The 14,651-nt window shown below is 39.4% G+C and overlaps 1 protein-coding gene across 1 annotated transcript in view; it reads right to left on the reverse strand.

Annotated features, from left to right (window-relative positions):
* MAP7D2 (MAP7 domain containing 2) overlaps positions 1–14,651 on the reverse strand; it is a 71,032-nt gene that overhangs the window by 15,330 nt on the left and 41,051 nt on the right. Inside the window, exons 5-11 of the mRNA XM_018554853.1 lie at positions 14,200–14,310; positions 6,887–7,012; positions 5,040–5,188; positions 3,828–3,955; positions 2,571–2,800; positions 1,766–1,898; positions 808–1,012 (exon numbers count right to left, since the gene is read on the reverse strand). Of these exons, the coding sequence (XP_018410355.1) occupies positions 808–1,012; positions 1,766–1,898; positions 2,571–2,800; positions 3,828–3,955; positions 5,040–5,188; positions 6,887–7,012; positions 14,200–14,310 (1,082 nt within the window). The remainder of the gene's footprint in view (positions 1–807; positions 1,013–1,765; positions 1,899–2,570; positions 2,801–3,827; positions 3,956–5,039; positions 5,189–6,886; positions 7,013–14,199; positions 14,311–14,651) is intronic.

The raw sequence follows: 14,651 nt of genomic DNA on the forward strand, positions 1-14,651 counted from the left end.
TAAAAAAAAAAAAAAAAAGAAGAAGAAGAAGAAGAAGAAGAAGAAGAAGAGCACAGACGTGACTTATAAGTTCCAATCCCATATTCCAAAATTGTGCTGTGCCAGCATTCACTGGATTGGGACTTTTGTTATAGCTGGCCACCTCCTACACAGTTCCTTTCCCACCACTGAATAAAAAACATTGCTCTGCCTGCCCTAAATATGTGAGCTCATAAACACTTGCATAAGTCACCCACTGCAGGTTCTGTGGGGTAGGAAGGAATGCAGAGTTCAAGCACTGGTTGTAGCAGGTTGGTATTTCTGGGAAGGGCAGAGTGACCATGGTTCTGAAGCAAGGACTGGTATGGAAGACGGTGCAAAGGACTTACTGATGGGAACCTACTGGTTAAAACAAGTATTCCCTATTGTGGAATGCCAATGTCTCCTTAGGGTCTGCTATAGACTGGTTTCTGTCTGGAGCTAGAAGATGATAAAATGGTCCATGGCATTGGAACCTGCTGCAGTCATGGGTGGGACATTAAATTTGCTGAGCATTGCTGGGATCATTCTTGCCATGAAAAAATGACATTACCTCAAGTCCTTTCTCCTTTTTGGAATGTTGTTTACATTCCATTATTTAAATGATAGTACGGCTTTTATCTTGGACGTACACCATGTAAATAAGTTATGTAATTGCATATGTGTGCAAATGTAAAGTTTCATTTTTGGATCCTGAGACACTACCCAAAATAGGAACATTTTATTTTGCACACACAATCACTTTAGCAAAAACATTACAATTGTTATCTATACAATACTATTGTGTACCTGCTTCTCCAGAGAGGCCTGCATTTCTTTTTCTTGTTTTTCCTTCAGAAGTCTTTCTTCCTCTGCTTTTCTGATTGCTTCTTCTTCTGCTTTCCTTTTGGCTTCCTCCTCTTCTCGCTTTCTCTTCTCTGCCAGCAAAGCTGCTTCTGCCTGTAGACGTTGCCTTTCCTCCTCTGCCCTCCTCCTCTCCTCTTCCTTCTTCAGCCTGGAAGCAGCCAGTACAATAGAGGAAAATTAGATTGTTTTACAGGGGAGAAATTGGATGAAATTACTGGTAAAATCAGCATAAGTAATTTATTTTACTAAACTACAACCTAGCCCCCTTAGACCGGGCATATACACAGTCTGGTGCTTAAAGAAAACCTGTTAAGAGAACAAATGGAAGGCTGTTACTGCTTCTGTAAATGCCTGGTGGACATGCCTTAGATACTTTAGAGTCAATGACCTGGAACAAGTATTCGGATATGAAATTCTGACTTTCATTTGCCATATGCAACCTAATAATAATATCAAAAGCTAAATACTAGAGATGTTCACATACTGTGCCGATACTTTTCACGAGAACTACCAGGATTGCAGCTGTGACAGGGCCCTGGCACTCCACCACTGTCCTGAAATTATTGGTCTGTATTGTTTTAGAAAAACTGATATATCTCATACACACAAATCCCAGGAGCCCTGTATGCTCCTTAAAAATGACAGCTGCCTCCTAGCGTTTGATTTTTTTTTTCTCCAGTCTAGTCTTGGTATCTGAACATCCCTACTAAATAACTTAAATTACTCCTTATCTGAACTATTCATTGATATATATGGCCTTATTCAATAAAGAGTTGATTTTCGAATGCAGAAACCTATAGTACCCAATCAGAATCTTGCTCTGCTCTTAAGAATACAGAACCATTTAACAGAGTATTATACTTTATTATATTTCTGCCTTTTGAACATCAACCTGACCCACCTTTCCGCCTCTTCACGTTCACGTTTTTCTTGGTCGTCTTGTTCTTTCTGGAGCCGTGCCTGGCGCCTCTTCTCTGCCAGGATCTTAGAAGCCTCATCAGCATCAGTTGTCCCTGCTGTGATCTTTCCAGAGCCTGGAACAGGAAAAGAATTAAAAATGCAGACAGTGTATAAAGCCCCTGCAAACTCTGGTGACTGTGAATGTGATTTTGGCAAAAATACTGCAGCCTCTTGTGTAAGACTGGAACTCTCCATAGTGCTGAACCTGATAATGTTTAAAGAAAAATAGAATAAAAGGCAATAGCAGCAACCTGAACTACTTACTAGTGTGTACAAGTATGCAAATGCTTTCAAAAATATATTTATATTATCTTAATTTAGCTTGAATATATATCTGGCAATGTACAGAATATCTAGTGCATGATCTCCTCTTCCTCCATTCACCAAAAGTAACAGGAAAGTAACGGCTCCCCTTGCATGTATCACTGCACACATGTAATACCTAATATTTTGAATAATGCAACTATATGTACTTGCTTCACACTTTACATAATTTACAATATCAGGCATTATACCAAATATGATGTTACTGCAGTAATGTCACAGGTAACCCCAGAAGCCCCCAGAGTTCCCAGCTCTCCTACTATTACTTGGCAGGAATTGCCTTCACTTCTTCACTAGGATCTTTGAAGAACCAGTGATCCTGGCAGGGTATACACTGTGTGCATCTTTAAGTCCTAAGAGAAATCTTAGAATTGTGCTGCAACACTACAAAGCACTATAATTCAGAACATTGGATTACTTACTTTCATTAGAATCTTTCTTCTCACCACTGGAAGGACTTTTCTCTGGTTTGGAGGATTCGGTTTTCACTTCCACAGGATGCTCCTCTGTTTCAGGACTTGTTTTGGCTTTCTCTGCCTTCTTTTTAAGTGTATCTTGGCTGGTATTTGGGCTGGATCGATTTTTCAGGGGAGATGCTGGGAACTGCTTGTTGTTTTTCACTGGAGACTGTGCATACGACTTTGAATGTGATCTGCAAGTAAACATTATACATACAGGTAATGAGTTCTGCTAAAAACAAACTATTCTAATACAAATCTATAGATTTCAGCTAACAGTGATTATGACGTTTAATAAAATGGAGGCAACACACTATAGTAAGCAATCGGATTCCAACTTTACTATATAGATAGATATAGATATCTATATCTAGATGTACATCTAGAAATATATATGGTGTGGGCTCTACCTCCATCCTGGGAACAGAGTTTACTCCACATTACTTCAGTCAATACCCAGTTGTACCTTGGATACAGGCATCTTTTTCATGTGATGCTCATTTTACATGCTTCAGTGATAATTCTTAAATATGAAGATATTATTACTCAAATCAATATTTGCAGCTCATTAAAAAATGTAGCCAGCAGCATTTAAACTGAGGTATTCCACAGAGTTCTCTCTGCTAACCCAGCAGGGAGAATTGTGTGATTGGAGGAGAGACAGTCATATCATGCATAGGTCACATGCAGCACTCTCCTTCTGGATTTTAATTTTTCCCCCCCAAACTCCATTCATTTTAAGGACCATACTATTGCTTTATAAATGCCCCCATCATGTCTGTTTTTACCAGGAATAGGAAATAAAGGGTCTCTCTCTCTCATGTAAACACAAGCAATAATGCTTGTAGAATAGAGTGGCGAGAACCTCTGTCAAGTACCTATTGCTGTGTGCCACAACTGGAAGATTTTCAGTCACTTCCTCTCTCAGTGACACCCTGTGTGTTACGGTGTGAGAAGGAATTGAAAGGAAATATTTCTAAGAAAAAAAAAAAGAGCAATACAAAACTGGCTAAGCTCACATCTTCATCATGGCTACTTCTTCAATGGATACTTCCCTACCCTGAACGCAGTAAGAATTTTTTTTCTATTTCTATTAAAACGCTAGTAAAGTTGGGAGATCTTTTATCTCATACTATGTGGCTCACAGGGAGGGGATTACTTAATACAAGGTCTAGCAGAGAAGAACATAATATGTCCCTTGTGCTCTATTAGGAATCATACTTTGGTGTTGCTGGAGAAGATGATCTCTTTGACAGAGTTGCAGGAGATTCAGATCTTCGAAGAGGAGAACTCAGGGTATTGGCTTGTACAGGAGTTGTAGCTCGTTTTTCTTTCTTTAGCTTTTCAGGCTACAAAATTAGAAAACGAAACTAACCTTGAGCAGATGTGAAAAGAACCGTCAATGTAATACCACAAATCACTTATGTTTAATCAATTAAGAAATGGTTAAAGTCACAGATAAAATTTAAATTATCTATGCAATATTTGAGCACGTTCACAAACTTCAGTCAATATATGAGGATCCCTCACTCCGATATCAAGTGGCCATCTGATCTTCCCTGGGTCAGGTGACAGCTGGCATTTTTGCTCAGATAGAAAGCCACAGTTATCTTCCATGGAGGAAGAAAAAAAAAAAAGTGTACTAAAAAGTTCAGAACTGTCTAAACCCCAAAAAGTAAAGAATGGTGAGGGCTAAAACAGAAACTATTAGGAACTAATGTTAGATCAATAATAATTAATTCATTTCTATATTCTAAAATGATACTTAAAGCAGAAAGTGATTTTAGTTAGCTGAAAGTGCCCATGTTGGCCATACACCTATAGACACCTATAGATTATCTGCAGATTCTCTACGATCAGATGGAAAAAGTGCAACAGATTCCTCCATCTATGCTGAACTATGTGGATAGAGGAATCTCAGCCTCAGTATCTTGCTAGTCAGCCCCGCTGGCTCTCAAAACACCTGAACAATGCCTGCATCCAATCAGATTGTTCAGGTATTTTGACAACAAGAGGGGCCGACTTGCGTCTGAACAGTGTCTATAGTCATGCCTGTGGAAGGGACCCCGAGTAGCCCCGAAAATTTGCACTGTGACAGGTCATGCCTGAGGAAGGGACCCAGAGTGGCCCCAAAACATTGCAATGTGACCTGATGTGTGTATCAATAAAATGATCACTTTCTGAAGATTGATTAGTGTGCTGGTGATATATTTTACAACTTGAACAGTGTTTATAGACACTCTTTTTTGACAGCAGTAGCTATTACAGCAGCTGTATTTTCACAGAAACTCCCGGCTGTCATTTTGACAGTTGGGAATTACCAGCATGTAGTAGTACATTCAGTATCCACAACTGGTGAATTTGATGTGTTCTAACGAATAGAAATTAAATGTCTCACTGTAAAATTAAAGAAGTAAAGAACAAATTGTTCACCTGTGGCTCTGGAGTAGTTGGGGTCTTTGCTCCATCTGTTCCATTAGGGGATGGCAGGGTCTTCCTCCGCTCGGTGCTCCGTGAAGGGGAAGACTTGTAAGGAGATTTAAGAGGACTAGCAGGGGCTACACGAGGACACACATGATAGACTAAAGAGTTACAGTGTAAAGGCAAGGAACACAAGATGATATAGAAGGAAAATTATAGCAGAAGAATAGAGGGGAAGGAATACAGGAATACGTTAAATTCACATACCATATAATGTACGGTCATTAACCACCAGAACAATATCCTACTGACAAATCATGCTCATTACACATTTCATTATTAAACCTATGCTTACATGCTATTGATCAGCTTTCTCTATCAGAATGCCAGAACAACAAAGGAAGTAAAATAAATGTACAGTGTCTAAGGACAATGCAAAATATTATTTTTTAATTATAAAATGCCCTCGCCACTGCATACTAATACACATGCATGTAAAATGATATCACTTGACATGAATTTTCCTGGACACTTAAAATTTAATTCAATTACATCTTCCAAAGGGCCATTTCTGAGGACTCATAAGTGCAATTTCTTCAAGGGTTGCTTAATAAAAGGTGATTGAGGGCCAGTAAACACAGATTACATGTCGTCTAATATGAAAGATCTAAATAATTTAAGATCTGATTGTAAAAGGATATATTTTCTATCACCATCTTTTAGGCCATACTTGTTAGGACAGTGTGGCCATGATGATGTGTTAGGTCTTTTACAGACAAACTAAAATGTTATAAAATTACATTTTAATGTAAGGCAAGAAATGTTAAGGCTTACTGGCCCTTCCAGAAATATTAAATAAAAAAACATGAATAAATGATAACACATAACAGAAAAGATGGGTTGAAAGATGAAGGATTAAATAAGAAAATTTAATAAATCAACTATGTGTAGATTACTATTATTTACTATACTTACTATAGACCTGATCTCAAAAAGTTAACTTTTGCCATATTATAGGAACATTTAGAAATGTTAACTGTGCCTAAGTAGTACCCTGAAAATGCTCCTTTTTTCTGCAATTCCTCCTGAAAACTAGAAATGGACTTCCTGGTCTGTGAGCGTGCCTAGGCAATTATGTGTCTACAGACTCAGTTGTATATCTGCAGTGTAAGATCTAAGGCACTGCTGCCACTGTTTCATGGGATATAAGATGTAATTATCATGCTGCTCACTGTTCTCCTTGCTGGAAGCTCTGACACGAGGAAGCAAAGCCCTGCCTCTACCAAGATGGCAACCCCTACATACAGACATAGTGCAGAACAAGGCATGGTAAATAATGGGAAAAAAGGTCTGTAGCAAGGTGACCACAGGCAATACAGGGATTTAGTCCTTTACCATGCGACTGCCTTTTGATAGGCACATCTTATACAGATCAGTTCATATTTAAATAGAAGTAATACATTATTGCAGCACTGGTTGTTTGACTACTAAAATAAGTACATTACCAAATGCCTGTTTTAGTGCATTTTAGAGAATTTCACTTTGGAAGATGAATACTGTATGCAAAAAAATAGGAACAGTGTTCTTCACTGTATACAGTGCAAGTGTTTTATGCAACCTACAAAACAGGACTACCCTCTGCCTGTAAATTACCATCTTACTAATGCATCCACCCCAAGGATGGGTAAGCTGCAATTTCTTAGGTTTTTGTGTTGGAGTTTCGATATGCATCAACTACTAAAGAGAATGAATGTTTGGAATTAAATTAGGGTGTATACATGTCTCCCTCATTTGCTTTCAAAAGGTCAAGATCTAATGACTGTTCACCTTAATCACCTCTGTTTTCTATCGCACTTTACCTGACATGGAATGGCATGATTCATTTAGCATAGCTACACTCCTGCTCCTGGTTAAGGAAGAGTGCGTTGGAGTCAGCAGTCGAGTGACAAGGAAATTTTCCATGGGACTAAGATACAAGCGTTGGGCTGAAGGATGGAAGCAAATGAATGTTAGAACATAAAAAAAAAAAAAAAGAAGAAATGAGAAAATGGCAAACAAAAATCAACTGATGATAAATAAACAAAGGAAAGATGATAAATAAATGTAAATGCAAGGGCAATCAATTGTAGTATTACTAGGTCTTAGTTGGCTACATTTTCAAAACTATATTTTACAAATGGGTTTAAGAAAAAAGTATTGGGAGAGTAATGTACTCTTCACAATGCTCTATAGATCGAGGACAGAGCGTACACAAACCACTGATCGCTCAGCTCACGTTCTTCTCCCTGCAGAGAGCAGTGACTGGCGGCTCCCCGCAGGGATTCCCTCTCTGTCCCCAACGCACTAATTGGGAGGGACAGACAGGGGAGGAGGCGGCCACAGCTAGCTCTGGTTCTAGAAATGCAGAGCCAGCTGTCAATCACGCAGCGGAGTGGATCCTGACAATATTGTTGAGATCTTTCCCGGCTACAGTGTGGCTCTGCATTGCCAGTATATAGAAGGCAGCAGCCCACTATATGCTGACTTTGCATGCACTCTGCATACTTGTTGCAGGTCAGTAAGCAAGTAAAGTCTGTAAGCCAGTAGTTAAAAGTGCAATAGCCAGGCAACTAGCATTTTCAGTAGTTTACCCATTTTAAACAAACACTGCCTAGATCCAACCAAACGCAACTATATTTTAAAGCCAGTTTTGACACACATCCACTATATGTGTAACACAGTACGGAGAAACATAAAAGGGACACTAAACTCAGTCGTCAAACCTTAAAAATACATTCAAGTACCTGAACTATTAACAACACTGGATCTTATTTGTGTATCACTCAACTGTAGATCCTCAAATCATCTCTAAATTCATCCAGACACTGTCCTTCCTTCTGGAGGGTGGCTACTTTTGTTCCCCATGGTCTCTGTGCTACTGTAAAGTAGTCACCGCTCCAGGCTCGCTCCCGTGATAGACTATAATCTCAATACAAATTAGTAAACTAAACATGAAATGTCCATCACGGGCGTGAGCTTGGAGCGGTGGCTACTTTACAATACACACAGGGACCATGGGGAAGAAAAGTAGTCACCCTCCAGAAGAAAGGACAGTGTCAGCACCAATTCAGAGATCATTTGAGGATCTACAACTGAGTGATACACAAATAAGCTACAGTATTGTTAATAGTTCAGGTACTTGAATACATTTGTAAGGTTTAACTCCTGAGTTTAATGTTACTGTAAGTCTACAAAAAAGAGTCTGTATTTTATTTCTCAAATACAGGGCGCACCAGGAGTAAAAAAATTCTACTGACATAGACGTCTATAACATAAGATAATGGCTATAGAAGAGACCATCACTTGTGAAGCGATAGAATACACCCAGTGTGACTGTCTAGTTCATAGCACAGTACGTCTTGATAATTGGTGTGGAAAGAGGCACTGCAGCTTTGGCTCCTGTACAAACAGTCTGTGTTCAACCTTCATTCCAGTCTGCTGCACAGCACCAAACAACAAGCACTTTGACACACCTAAGTACAGGAGACGCGTCTACTTTATACTGCAAGGTCACCTGTCTCGTGCCAAAGATCCTGACTCTACAAAGACAAGAGATAATTTGGTGTTTCTTTGTATTCCGGGTTTTTATACTACCGAGTAAAGATGCATGCCATTTAGCACAGAATGAAGATGAATATCTAAGGCAGAAAATCAATGTGGAAAATATAGTAAATGGCCTAATCTATTAGGCTTAATCATCATGGCCCCCTTTAAGCCCCCATTCGCACCTGAGCATTTTATTACGAGTTTCCAGAAGCGTGACAAAGCTCAACATGAAGAATCCCATTGTTTTTAATGGTGCCCATTCATGCCTGAGCATTGTATTGCCTGCTGCTTGTAGCTCCAAAAAGTACAAGAGTTTTTCAGTCAGAAGTGCATGTTTTTGGCCCTATAGACTTCAATAGGAGTGCCTGAAAAATGGCTTTAAAATACACATATGTTTGCGTTTTTAACCCCTTCATGACTGAGGCCCTTTTTTCAATTTTTGCACCCATGTTATATAGTGATTAACAACCCTCTCATAGTAACTACTGGCTAAAACAAAAATTCCCCAGCCTGAAGAGGTTTGGAAAACAAGAAAAAAAGAAAAGAAAGCTTCGAAATCACTTGAACATTCTGCGAATAAAGATGTCTTTTGCCAGCCTTAGCCAGTGCAATATGTACAGTGCCTAGCACAGGGGTAGGCAACCTTGGCGCTCCAGCTGTGCTGAAACTACAAATCCCATAAGGCATTGCAAGCCATAGGCATGACTCCCAGAGGCAGAAGCATGATGGCATTTGTAGTTTCAGCACAGCTGGAGAGCCAAGGTTGCCTACTCCTGGCCTAGCACATACAAAATAGCCGGAACGCAATGACCATAAGGACCAGAATTGGCATGCAGGCTTCCTATACTTATGCCTGTTATCTGCTATAAGTTACAGCATTTTGCGATTTTTGTGCGGATAATGAATAGGAGAGTGCATCCAAAAATAATACTTTAGTTATAACTGGGGTCTAGTAGGTTGAGTTGTCCAATGGCTTCGAGTAGGACTTGGGGAAACAGAAAGATCTTTCCACCATAGTTCCCAGCTCAGTTTCCATCTTTTGCTCTCTCATTACTACTACAACTAGAGTGTTCCCATTCCTCTGCTAGCATCCTCCATAAAATAAGTTAAAACTCCAACAAATGTGAGTGAGCAGTGACATCTGTCCATCTCTAGGAACAAAGGCACGGGGATCTCACCACTTGAATCCCTGAGAGACTTCAGCTATGGTTTTACTTTACAACATTCAACAATAACTAAAATATGCCACTTAGTGTATTTGCAGCCTTATTATTACTACATGGAAGCTTATTCTAAAGAGAACTGCCTCTTAACTTCTGTTTCCTTATGATCTAGGGCTAAGGTCCACAAATTCAGCATACCCTTTATTGCTGTGTTCTCAACAGCAATTAAGTTATATGAGAAAACTCATATGTACACAGATTACATGTTTATAAAGGCAGAAACCAAGTAACACAACTTCAATTTTTATTGTCTGTGTCAGAGTGCAGCCTAGTGACAGAAGCTGGAACAACATCTGAACTCATGCCTCACAAGAACATGTTAAAGTTCAATTCTGGGCACATAAAAGGGCAACAATTATTGATGCTCGGTATTCAATAATATATCCTTGTATGTCTTTTTTAAATGCCAGCAGCACAAGTACCTGATTTTGAGCTGGTATCAGCATCTAGCAGTCCCTGTGAGATGTGAGATGAATAGGCAGTACAAAAAGCCAATCAGTTCATGAGCTGACAGGAAGCTTGCCAATTGTAAGAGAATGCAGAGTGACACAGAGATGAGCTCATTACTGTACTGCTTCTCCTTTCATTGTCTAGTTATAATCTGGGATGGGTTCTAAGTAGGGATGTCCTGATACCGATGCTAGCATCGGAATCGGGCCCGATACAGGGCATTTTGACAAGTACTTGTACTTGTCAAAATTCCCCCGAAGCCTAGCGCCGAAGCTTGCGCTATGTTTTTTTTCTTCTTCCTTACCTCGCCAAGCGTCGCGTCACTGCTGCTCCGGTGGGCGGCGCTCCGAGCGGGGTCATCTGGCAGTCTCCGGGTCCTAATTTAGGTGGCCGGAGACTGCCAGATGAAGGGGCATCCCTAGTTCTAAGTAATTAGCTTGAATGATTCCGGCCATCAGACTAAGGACATCTGGTGACAGAAATAAATACTGCATCGGAAATAATTTGATTGAAGGTAATCTTGCTACAAGAGCTGGTTTGGGTACTTTCAGGGCTATTCACAAAAGGGTAAAGAGTTTGGAGGAGGCAGGAGAAGTGAACAATCCAGGCCAAATTAGCCGATTTGATAAGTCTCAAATTCAGCTCTTTCCAGTTCAGCAATGTTGTCCTAGATTGTTCACCTTTTTTTGAATAAGCCTATCTTTTAATGGGTTGTCAATTTTTATCTTACTGTTGATGACATTCTGGAATAACTGCTTAACTCTGGCAGCAGGGCTGCGTTGGGATATTGGGGAGCTTAGGGCAGGCATCTCGAGGGTGAACACCAGCCACCCACCAACCTCAGCACAAAAGGCTTTGTGGAAATACAAGAACCACCATGCATTCTAGAGCTTATAGTTCCACATACAGTAGGTTACATCTCTCTAGCTTGCCATGATATTTAGATGTTTAGCAGACCTCAGATCTTGGCAACCTGTGTTACAGACTTTCATAGAACACATCTAAGGTCTGGTGTCCAGAGTTGGGGTCCATATTTGTAAAGTGGCTCTGTAGCTCACTAAAGAAATTGTTGAGTAAATACATAAACTTGAGAAAGGAAAATAATCATTGGGTAACATTCATAAATTTGATTAATATTGAGCATCATGTTTGAAAGGTGCAAAAGCTGAGATGATACGTTATGAAGTGCTGTGCACAGGAAAGAGAAAAACTGAAGACACAATTGTGAGAAAATATTATAAATATGATATAAAAACTTAAAATGTAAAACTAAATATTAACTAAAATTACCATGTATGCATTGGGGACCAAGACAAAAAGTAATGGAAAATCCAACATTTTACAGTTGTCATTATTAAGGGAACACTTCCCATAGGGTATGTCACCAGTACACGGAGGATCTTAGTCCAAAATGCCTCTATTGACATCTAAATATTGTGGACAAAAACAAACAGCAACGTTTCAGGACCATGCAGGGGCCTCTTCATCAGGCATAATAGGACACAAATGCATAAAACCTGACCTTATATTTCCACAGTAAAAAAATGCACTATGGATATACAAGAACCCAATCTAACAAGGGGCTTACCAGGTTAAGAGTGAGGCGGGACACCCATAGCACTACCCATAGGGACAACTGTTGCCGTGATCATGGTTTTCAAAAAGGGAATTTCAGATAACTTTGGGGAGCTTCCAGCTAATGTCCCCAAGACAAGAAGTTAAGGGACATCTACCCTACTTAATCTGAAACATACCCTACTTTAAATGTAATTTCCGATCTAAAATTAGAAAAGCACAGGATTACTCCAGTGATACCATATTTATAGGAACTTCTATGAAGTTATACTCCTCCACAGTATAATATTATTATTATACAGGATTTAGATAGCCCCTACAGTTTGCGCAGTGCTTTACAATATAAGGAAGACATTATTATCACAATACAATTCAAGACAAGATGATAAGGAGGGCCCTGCCCGTGAGAGCTTACACAGTATACATAAATGCTACAGTCTGCGACTGCTAAAGAAGCGAGTGTAGTTAGTAGGGAATTACCTTTTGAAATAGCCAGCACACCTACTCAAACAGAAAGTCATAGCTGCCTATTATAAGCTGCCTAGCCCTATTACAGTACTTCCAGATAAAACAAAATAACCGTTTGTACATTGGTGCTACAATGTTGCAAAGCGGCAACAGTTGACTTACCAGGATCCTTTATGCTGACTTGCTTCAGCATTTCAGTGGAAATTTCAAGAAGCAAGTCATTAAAGGCAACATGAATAATACATCATATGATGATGACGACAGTAGGTAATGTTGGCCGATTTTCCTTAAATATTCTCTAGTTTTTATTATCCTTTTAAAAACACCTAGATGATATTCAATACTATTCTGCAAATCCAAAATCCAGATGTCTAATAAATAATGTATCTTGATTCACAAATGCATTTTATTTTGTATCTGCGGACGTCTAACATAAAAGGATACCATTTGTGGAAGACTTTTCATAGATACATATAGTAAAATGTAAAACATTCAAAGATGGGAAAAGCACAAGAACACACACACACACACACACACACACACACACACACAACACACACACACACACACACACACAAAACACACCACTTACCCTGGGATTACAGGATGTATCCTGAGAATTTGGCAATAAACAATACCTTTTTTTCTGGCTTATTTATTAGGCAAAGTGCATTAACCTAAAGTAACCAATCAGAATCAATCCTTCATTTTTATTTCTACAGTGAACTTCAGCCTGGCTTCTATGGGTTAATGCAGCTTGCAATTTTTCACTGATGTTTGTACTGCTTTTCAGAAAAAAATCTGGAAAAAACCAGCAGCACGCCAGAACATTTATTAACAGCTATAGGAGGATAAGGAATCCAGAAGTGATGCAGACATGACAGTTAAGAAAGATGGAGAACATGGAAGAAAAACAAGCAGATGAACAGGCAAAGGGGGCAGCTGGTACACTTGCCTCGGTCAGGGGAATGTGTGATTGCTGCTGTGGAAGCGGAGAGCCTCTTACTGATTGGCGAGTCCACTGGCCTTTGCAGACTCATAGTAGAAGATGACAGTTTGTCACAGGCTGCAGAGAGATGTATTAGACATTCAGGTAAGAGATTACTCAGGTAATGCAAAACACTCCTTTTAAAATAGCCCAGAGAAATTTGTAAGTTAAATAACATTACCATGCAGCAGCACTGCTGCAAGAATCCACTGCCTATTATAAACTGCTATAGGAGATATAACCACTATCTAAGCTACCATTATAATAATCATGACTTTTCTAACCAGTAGGAGGCACTCATATAGGTTACAGGATTTGTATACTGCAATTCATTGTACTCATTAGATAAATACTGGGGGCAGACATTCTGCCAGCTGCGTAAAGGATACCATTTGTGGAAGACTTTTCATAGATACATATAGTAAAATGTAAAACATTCAAAGATGGGAAAAGCACAAGAACACACACACACACACACACACACACACACACACACACACACACAAAACACACCACTTACCCTGGGATTACAGGATGTATCCTGAGAATTTGGCAATAAACAATACCTTTTTTTCTGGCTTATTTATTAGGCAAAGTGCATTAACCTAAAGTAACCAATCAGAATCAATCCTTCATTTTTATTTCTACAGTGAACTTCAGCCTGGCTTCTATGGGTTAATGCAGCTTGCAATTTTTCACTGATGTTTGTACTGCTTTTCAGAAAAAAATCTGGAAAAAACCAGCAGCACGCCAGAACATTTATTAACAGCTATAGGAGGATAAGGAATCCAGAAGTGATGCAGACATGACAGTTAAGAAAGATGGAGAACATGGAAGAAAAACAAGCAGATGAACAGGCAAAGGGGGCAGCTGGTACACTTGCCTCGGTCAGGGGAATGTGTGATTGCTGCTGTGGAAGCGGAGAGCCTCTTACTGATTGGCGAGTCCACTGGCCTTTGCAGACTCATAGTAGAAGATGACAGTTTGTCACAGGCTGCAGAGAGATGTATTAGACATTCAGGTAAGAGATTACTCAGGTAATGCAAAACACTCCTTTTAAAATAGCCCAGAGAAATTTGTAAGTTAAATAACATTACCATGCAGCAGCACTGCTGCAAGAATCCACTGCCTATTATAAACTGCTATAGGAGATATAACCACTATCTAAGCTACCATTATAATAATCATGACTTTTCTAACCAGTAGGAGGCACTCATATAGGTTACAGGATTTGTATACTGCAATTCATTGTACTCATTAGATAAATACTGGGGGCAGACATTCTGCCAGCTGCGTATGTATGTGTGTGTGTATATATTATATATATATATATAT

Source organism: Nanorana parkeri, unplaced genomic scaffold (genome assembly GCF_000935625.1).
Source record: "Nanorana parkeri isolate BGI_ZX_2015 unplaced genomic scaffold, ASM93562v1 scaffold175, whole genome shotgun sequence".
In the NCBI taxonomy this organism is placed as follows: Eukaryota; Metazoa; Chordata; class Amphibia; order Anura; family Dicroglossidae; genus Nanorana; species Nanorana parkeri.